This window comes from Magallana gigas, chromosome 3 (genome assembly GCF_963853765.1).
Source record: "Magallana gigas chromosome 3, xbMagGiga1.1, whole genome shotgun sequence".
Classification (NCBI taxonomy): Eukaryota; Metazoa; Mollusca; class Bivalvia; order Ostreida; family Ostreidae; genus Magallana; species Magallana gigas.
In genome coordinates this window covers 8,705,403-8,715,167 of record NC_088855.1, presented here as the reverse complement: position 1 = coordinate 8,715,167, position 9,765 = coordinate 8,705,403, and the positions used below count along the sequence as shown (strand labels likewise).

The 9,765-nt window shown below is 32.8% G+C and overlaps 1 protein-coding gene across 7 annotated transcripts in view; it reads left to right on the top strand.

The window, feature by feature from the left end:
• The first annotated feature begins 215 nt into the window (after positions 1–215).
• LOC105317685 (H(+)/Cl(-) exchange transporter 7) overlaps positions 216–9,765 on the top strand; it is a 40,719-nt gene continuing 31,169 nt past the window's right edge. Inside the window, exons 1-3 of one of the 7 annotated variants that reach the window (XM_066078372.1) lie at positions 216–438; positions 2,725–2,874; positions 5,700–5,732. In XM_066078372.1, the coding sequence (XP_065934444.1) occupies positions 2,731–2,874; positions 5,700–5,732 (177 nt within the window). In that variant the 5' untranslated portion in view covers positions 216–438; positions 2,725–2,730. Of the gene's footprint in view, positions 439–2,724; positions 2,875–5,232; positions 5,464–5,699; positions 5,733–6,628; positions 6,692–9,765 lie in introns of those variants that run through there. The other 6 variants (XM_066078363.1, XM_066078364.1, XM_066078365.1 and 3 more) reach the window with 6 other exon arrangements.

The following is a 9,765-nucleotide window of genomic DNA, read 5'->3' as shown; positions in this document are numbered from 1 at the left end:
GAACTTGGCCAATTGGTCGTGGAGAAGAATTCAAAAATGGGAAAACAAAGTTTACGTTAAAGGACAAACAGAATATCGAAGGCACGTGATCAGAAATCTAGAAAGCTCGCTTTTAGGAACCCTCGGTTCAGGTGAGCTAATAAGTTTGGTGCCTTTACCCTTGTTGTTCCCGTCATCAGGTACTCACAGATATCTGAATATCTGACCAGATTAGCCCTGAAATGTCTGATCCAAGGTCACCACAAACCATTTGTCGTTTTTAGCTTTCTTTCATTGACCGAATTCCTCCCGTAGAAATCATCACCAGGGTAAAAAGTTTGTTAAGTTTTGTTTGACATGGTTTGTTAGGGTTTCTTGTGGAGATTTCAGTATTTAGAGCAAACCACTTTACGGCATCAGATCTGCCCGGGGGTTCGACATTGACTAAGGTATATACAGGTAAGTAAATTGAAGGCTATTACAGTGGTACTTTTTATCGTGTTTTATTGGGTTTTTTTTGTTTTTTGTTTTTTTTAACACTTTTTTTTATATCTATATCACATACAAATTATATTTTACATACTTTCCTGTTTTACCCAAGAAACTGATACAAATGAGCTTACTGTATAAGTTCCCGTGTAATGAAAATGATTTGATTGTGTTCGTAATTATGTTGAAATTAAACGAGATACGACCCTGAGATACAATATACTTAGAAAAACAAAGAATTTAAATATTATGCACACAAATTTGACCTTTTCATTTGTTACACGAACGACGGTTTCAAAACAATAGATTTCTTGTATTACTTAGTAAAATCTGTCATTTTTTAGTGTTTTAAATAGAGTTCAAATATTTAGAAATTAAAGATATTGTGGGTGTGTTTTTTACTTCGATGTAGTCGTGTGGGGGAGGGGATGTAATCCAACTATAAATGAAATAACTCGCAATGTAAAGTGGGGCAGTAACATTTACCCTTCATCCTGCAACTAACAGAAACTTTATTTGAGTTTGCAACACAACAGTATTTTATAATAAATAATACGTCGAGTGTAAAACTGTACTTGATATACAATAAATGTAGATGATGGATGGATGGATGGATGGATGGATGGATAGATAGATAGATAGATAGATAGATAGATAGATAGATAGATAGATAGATAGATAGATAGATAGATAGACAGACGTGCAGACAGACAGATAGATATAGATAAATGATAGATAAAGAAATAGATAGATACATGAAGAAAAGAAATACTAACTTCAATTCGCGTCTTGTCGCAAATATTTCTCGCTGAGAACAAGTTCTCTGGTATATTATTTTGCAACATCTTGATCGCGAAAACCAGTCGCCGCTGGATGGATGGATGGATGGATGGATGGATAGATAGATAGATAGATAGATAGATAGATAGATAGATAGATAGACGTGCAGACAGACAGATAGATATAGATAAATGATAGATAAAGAAATAGATAGATACATGAAGATAAGAAATACTAACTTCAATTCGCGTCTTGTTGTCGCAAATATTTCTCGCTGAGAACAAGTTCTCTGGTATATTATTTTGCAACATCTTGATCGCGAAAACCAGTCGCCGCTAGTAATCAGAAAACTCATCCCACATTGAATGTTGTGATTAGATTTTATAAATTGTGACACAATTTCTTGGAGAAATTAAGAATCTGATGGTGGCAACCCCCCCCCCCCCCAAAAAAAAACCGTGCTAATATGATAATCATGATATATGTATTTTTAAGTTCTCCCAGCCAACACAAATTGAAATATATGAAATAGATGCAGCGATGAGAGCTTATCGTTTGATAATATCTATTTTACAGATAAAAATTTGTTGACGTAAATATTGTCATAAATTTTAAGTATTCTTAAATGCATGTAATGACCACAGGAAGGCAGATAACATTGCATGTATATATACCTACGTATGTTCATTAGATAAACTTCGCCAGGGTCTTTCTTGGGTCATCAAATGTTATCATAGATAAAAGAATTTGTTGTTGACTATTTCAGTGTAAATATGAACGCTTCACCCTATCCTGTTACTGACGCAAGGCCCATCAGAGAGAGAGAGAGAGAGAGAGAGAGAGAGAGAGAGAGAGAGAGAGAGAGAGAGAGAGAGAGAGAGAGAGAGAGAGGGGGAGAGAGAGAGAGGGGGGAGAGAGAGAAAGAGAGAGAGAGAGAGAGAGAGAGAGAGAGAGAGAGAGAGAGAGAGAGAGAGTTTTTCATAGTCATTTTTTTTAATCACAACTCACTTCATTATAAGAAACGTCTTTTCTGTTTATCAATTATGAACTGATTTTGACTAGGACCGAAGTATCACGAAAAGGAGAATTTTTACTGAAATTAAAATATCGCAAAATATGCTCCGCTATTTGGTTTCGAGTAACTTTGTTTTGTTTTTGGGAGCTGGTTTCGAAAGAGCGTCACTGTTTTCTTGATTGAATATCTCTTTGGTCAAATACTATATGTAAGAATACTATAAGTAGAAATAACTATAACGTTATAACGTTAAAAGACAATATTATTTATTCACACAAATAACATTATAATCCATGGATTACGAATCATGGATTGTTTTCGAGGATAAAAAAATCGGCAATTTTGAAAATGAAAATGAGTTTTAGATTTTTTTCCCTGTCAAGTTTAAATTTCGCGCGTTTCATAAATCAATTAACCATTTATTATACCCCTTATCTCTGGAACTCTTTTGTGTTTATAAGGTTGAAATGACAGTTCACCTCGATGGAATGGCGTCTGCACGAATCGCAGATGATCACCACAACCACGCAACAGAATCTACGCATGGCGTTTCTGAAGCCCACCACAGCAACAAAACAGGGAAAGATACAAGGCATCGGAACCGAGTAAAGGTAAAATCTATCAAGTCTTGGGAGATTTTGTTGAGATGTATCTGAGATTATGTATAATTATGACACAAATAATGAAACACGCATGGTATTTCTCCATCGCACAAGTTTACATATATACGTCCCAGCTGATCAGTCTGTTGTGAACTATTTTTCTCCTGTCCCCAAGGTCACATTTTCTTTGTAGGGTGAAACTTTTATTCTCGGTTTCCTACCGGCATTACTGGATAGTTCTGGTATTTTCCACAACTTCGACAAAATTTTAAGAAAAAAATTGTACTATGACATGAAATACCTTTTAACGTAATTAAATAAGTAAGGATAAAACCGCTCAGTTTTAAATTGATCTACTCTACATACATGACATGATGTTTGCACTGTTCTCAAATCTCAAGATATGACTAAACAAATAAGTGATAATAGGCATAATTTATTTTTTTGCTTTTTCTGTATAAAACTGCATTTCCAATGAAGTCTATGGAAAAAGAAATCAGCTGCATTCTACTCATAGAGGTCCTTCTTATCTAATTCAGTGGGGGAAAAAATCCATTCTACCCCAGTGATGCATGCAGTTTGATGCCATTTTGGTTCCCCTAATTTGGGCCAGAAGTGTGTGTAAACTAATACTATGCTATACTATATTTATGCGATTCATCTTCATAAATTATTTGATATTTGTAAATATCTCATGGTTGGAATGATGTTCATTTAATAGTATGACCAATTAGAAGATTCTCTAAAACATTCCCTCTAGTTGTCAGATATCAAAACACAGCTAAAATAAAAATTATTCAGAGATTAAGAATTGCAGAAGATGATGAAAGTGCTGCGATGATAACATTGAAAAATTACGCACCAAATAAATAGCAATGAATCTGTTTTTATACCTGTGAATTTCTCTGGGTAAAAAGTGACATTATCTCAATGAATGAAGATTTCTACTATTTTTTACCTTTCATCAATTTCAATCACTTCTCTGACAGGTATGCATATTTGATTATAAACTGTAAAAAAAGGGATGAGAATGGATATTTTGGACAGATTTAAGTTTGAAGCCATATATTGTATTTTTCATATTTATAATAAATGGTTAAAATTCAAATCGATTCATTAGATTGTCAGTCATCTTCCCAAAGAACATTTCCTGATGCATAAACCATAATTTGACTACTTCCAACTGATAAAACAAACTTAAAGAACAGGAGTTGTCGGACTTGTTGATTTTATAATGATAATATATGTATAATTATCTATGATACAGGATAATATAAGAAATGGTTCGGTGTTTTGATATTATATCAGATTAACCAAATTATTCGATAAACCGCTATCAAATTAAGTGGAACCCTCTGTACCACCAATAAACAGTTTATCCAATTTGTTTATTGATAATAACTTTGGAAAAAAATTGTAATAACTAAACAAGTATATCAAATTAATTTTCAATGTACGTTTTTCTTCCCATAGATTTTGGATATTTTAAATGCAAAGTCTAGTATGTGTCAAATTAAGAGAGCTAAAATTTTTGGAATTTAGATTTAATTGAATATAATAAATGAACATGTAATAAAGTATTGCTACGTAAGTGTCTTGTAGGATGGCATTTGATACTCTATTTATTTCCTTTTTTTAGGGGAGAAAATATTAACTTACAACTCTATAACAAATATATTTAAATTTAAAGCATTATAATGCAGATTTTGTTCTGAAATGGAAGATATCAGAATACAGGTAGACTTCGGTTGATCTATTTAAATTTATTGTTTTGGATAATAACTGTCCTATCATATATTTGTTTATATTCAATATAGATACATTTTCATTACATTTATTTGTATTTTTGCAGAATATTATGAGTTTGAAATTTACTAGTGAGCCATTTTAATTTTGATATCATCGATAATCAATGCAGCACCGACATTGAATAATGTTTTATCATTGAATGAAATATCATATTCACCTACAAATTGACAATTTAAACAAAGGAAAGAAAAAAACCCATTGGAAATTATTCTAAAATAAACTCACTGAAAATCACCTGTCCAGATCATAAGGTCAGTAGATACAATGCTAGTTTTAATCATGCAGATCTTAGGTATCAACCGTCTCACCGTCATTCAAGTTTTAAACTGAGATAACATATTTGTACTTAAATAATTGATAGAATGTGAAGAAATCTCAATAATTTGAAATATGGGAGGTAGATCCAGCACTATTAAATTAATGACGATATTTGCAAACTGTTATCACTAAAAATTGCGATAACTCAGACTGTGTCAACATTTATATGTCTTGATCAGATAAACTGCAAAAGATCACTTGCTTTACTCTAGGTATAAGTACACTTGAAATGAACTGAGTGTATACTTATCAACTACCCCTTCTGTGACATGTGTGTACAAATATGTACTTTGATTCTAAATAATAGATGACTTAGTAGATGGCCATTTATAAGGCAGGATCGATTGATCATTGAAACTTTAATGAGACCGTCAAGACATAATGGATGAAGTACAAACAGTTTCATTGGCCGGAGGTGTTAAAGAAGTAACTGTGATTCCGCATGGAAGAAACACGCGACGGCCTAGCACGGTAACAGTGCAACAATATCATTTAAATCTTATTATTCATAATTCACTTGTTTTTTTCTTTTTTCTACAGGGACGTGTGGTAAATATCTCATTTTGTAGGTCATTGGATCCAGATGTAACTGCTCTTGCTGTGGAGACTTGCATGTCGACTTTTGCTTTTTATCATAAGTTCTGACACACGTATATGCTCATTTTCGCAGGCCCTAACACAATATTGCTTTCACTAATTTTATTTAGGAAGAAATTACCAATGCGGGACATGAATCGAAGGTATTTTTATGTATGACTCAATGTTATTACATACTGCATGGCTACTGGTAATACCCTACAGTGCTATTGTAGCTATAATCATATATTCAGTGTATTACAGGGACAAAGCATTCTTACTTTCTATAAAAGAAGCCTACCCTTTTCTGAAATCGGTCATTACTGTGTAGGGGTTGGTGATAGACACTCTGACTATTCTGTGTATTATGTAGTGCCAGTTGTACCGTACTCTGTATTATGTTCTGTATTATATGTTTAATCATTTATTCAAGAACTTGGGCATGAAAAAAAAGACTTGCTGTTGTGAAACAGCATGTTAATAATATATCAGTCACAATTTGTTAGTACAATATATCAGTCACAATTTGTTAGTACATGTACAATGATGTGTTGAAGACCTCAGACTGATTTTAATTTAAATGTTAATGTGCTTATTTATGCTCTTAGTTTGATATTGAAGAAAGCCATTGTTTGCAAAGTTTCCCTGTGTACATATGTAAGACATTGAACTTCGGAGGGTTATTGACTCAATGAGTATACCCGCATGAAATATTAAGGTACCTCCACTTGACACTAGTTTGTTATAAGCATGATCTCTTACTCAGAGTCTATTCAAAGGTTGACTCTTGATGTCAACAGATTTGTTGGTAGTGGTTAAGTTGTCAGCTCAATTTCTAATTTGTTGAAGATCTATTTTAATAAGTCTCAGGTTGCTTGTTTTAGGTTGAAGTTATCTCTCTTGTAATGTGTTCATATATGCAATCAGAATTCAAAATTGGTAGCTTTGATCACGATAAGCATGTCGAAAATAAGTATAAAGTAATGTTTACCATAAAAAAGTTTTATGATTTAAATACATTTATGTAAAATAAAGACAATGTTATTGAGACATTATACTTTCTAAGGACTGTGGTGTTTTCCTTTCCACATGGCTGCACTGAATCAGAACAATGACAAGTAAGGTAATGTTTTGGTGAATGTCTGTGTTGTCACTATTCATGAACTAGTGGATTGCCAGATAGAAGTAGATTGTTTTCTTCTCTCAGTTGTGTGTGTGTGACTTACTTGTAGGAGAATTACTGCAATCAGTGTATACCCTGGAGTGTCAATTCTAATTAGAAAGTCACGTCAAAAGAGAAATAAATAAAATGATATTCATACCGAGACAATATTGACAAATGAAAACAACAAATACAGTGTTTTTTGGGTGGGTGAAGTCAGTAAATTACCACTGCAGGAAACCTCTATTGTAATTGCAATCATTAAATTTTGGTCATTTATTGTGATTTAATAGGCTTTTTCAACCTCCTTTCCCCCTCCCAATTTGAAATTATTTAGCAGAATTGATAAGTATATTATAAAACTAAAATATCCTATACAATTAACTTGGTTTGTCATAAGAATAATTACACAGTAATGGTTCTGAATGAGAAATGCTGTGGAAACAGGCAGCTAGATTTACCCCAATCATTACTCACATGCTGAATAACAATTTTAATAGATATATTAGTTGTCAGAATCAAATTTGAAGAATTGATGCAGTTAGAGTGATCAACTGAATGTTAGGAGCCGTATGAGGCTTCTTGGTAAATTTGTTGGTTGTTTTTTTTCTAGACTGTCATATGTTGATTACTTTCTTATTTCAATTTACCAGTAATTTCTAATGAAAGTGGTATGGGACATCTGTTGATATTAATGTAGATTAAAGTACATTTTAATTGAAATACTTTCACCATTTTAGAATTTTCAAATTTTACAATATTTAACCAAAAAATAGCTTCTAAAAAAATTTGGAGAGCTAAAAATTGTAAAACCCTAAGCGGGATTCGAACTCATGACCTAAAAATTTGAATTAAACCCTCTAACCCACTGCGCTATGCTGTTAGATGACAATATTGGGGAAAAAACTACTTACATGTACCGTATATAATTACACTTCATTTTGTTGTATATATTAATTTTTGATAAACAATACGTCACAATATGGAAGTGTCCCATACCACCTTAAAACAGACAAAGTTGAATGATTCATGCTTTATTGAAGAAACGTAAAGTTAAAGCAATATTGCTTGTAACGAAAATCTCTCTAATGATGTATTTATCCACTCAATTTTATTACATAAGTTGTGTGTATGGATGGGGAGGAGGGTTTTAAATCATCAAGTCGGTTGTGTCACTAGTCAAGGTCATGATGCATGATCTTGATGAAACTGAAGAGAAGCACAAGAAGTCCAAACTAGGTCCTTTGATTGATCAAATATAAAGATGTCTTAATATGACCTTGACGAGAGGTTATTTAAGATTGAGGGTCAAATAACTAATCTGCTTGATCTCTTAACTAACTGGGAAGTCATTGGTGATGCAGATTTAAACGTTAACATCATGTGTGAGAGTGTCGTGGCCCAAACAAAAGGTCATTTGATTAAATCAATTACTGATGAATTTTTTTTTTTTAGATATGTATTTCTCAATTTTATTTTAGTTGAATAATTAAATGAAATCAATTACCATAATGAATTTTAAATTATCATTAGCATTATATTGTTTGGTTTTGAACTACATTTTTTGTATATGTATAAATACAATATAAGCTCCAGCACCAGCCGTTTTCACACCTGAACTATGTTTATCGGTCAGTTCATTTGTCTTTGACCCTGGCTCTATTGACAACTTTACTATTTGTTGGTTTTCTATTAGGCTGAAGTTCACATCAATATTTCAGTAACCAGCTTGTTGGTTTTATCAAGGTGGATTTTTGAGGTTTGTTAAGTACAGGTAAAAAAGAAATGTAATATAGATGTCATTGATAATAATATAGACTTTGAACTTATGTCCTAGATTTTGTTACGTAACTTGCACGACATTGCAAAATCTGGGTTATTGATCTACAGCCCTTCTTTTTTGAAGTAGGTGAACAACGGTAAAAAAATCAAGTTAAATGCAGGAAAAAAATACTAATGGAGTCTTTTTTCTGATAATATTCACACCCTCCTTCTTTTCATGAACATGTAATTTTTGAAATATATAGATATTAAGAAAAAGGGATCAATAAACATTAATTTTTATTCATGTAACTAAATTAAAAAACCCCAAAGGAATGTGGATAATGGATCCATAGTTACATATTTCTATATATCATTTCATTTATCATTCCTGAAGTTGCATTGCAACCTGATAATAATCTAGCATTAAGTGAAATAGCATCACTACTCATGGATAGAAATGTAGACAGATCCCAACTCAGAAACCTCTGGCTCTATCATATAGCTGACACAAAATTAATCATAATGTAACGCCAATGTCAAAATCCTATGGACAGAGGCCCACTTACTGCTCATGCTAAGACTGGACCCTTTATCTTTTTACTTATTGATTCATGGATGAGAAAGAGGAAAGCATTGAGGATTTCAATCACTGTATGCAGTAAAGTGGATGGTACATGTAAGTACAGGCCCAGTGTACTAGCAAGTTGTTGGATCCCAAGTTGTTGGATCCCAAGTTGTTGGATCCCAAGTTGTTGGATCCCAAGTTGTTGGATCCCAAGTTGTTAGATCACAAGTTGTTGGATCCCAAGGTTTTGGATCCTAAGTTGTTAGATCACAAGTTGTTGGATCCCAAGTTGTTAGATCACAAGTTGTTGGATCCCAAGTTGTTGGATCACAAGTTGTTGGATTCCAAGTTGTTGGATCCCAAGTTGTTGGATTCCAAGTTTTTGGATCCCAAGTTGTTAGATCCCAAGTTGTTGGATCCCAAGTTGTTGGATTCCAAGTTGTTGGATCACAAGTTGTTGGATCACAAGTTGTTAGATCCCAAATCTTCAATCTTTTTAATTTATTTGATGCAAGAGAGCAGGCTTTATAAATTTGAATTTTCTATGATAACCCTCTGTTGGGGAATTAATGGTCTTTATCATGTCACGTTATCTTCATCCAGTCAGAAAACTATATGTTGAGCAGAAATCAAAAGAGATATAATTTGTCTACATTATGATATTGGATGGCCAAAATAAAAAAAGTACACAATGAATCAATTGAAT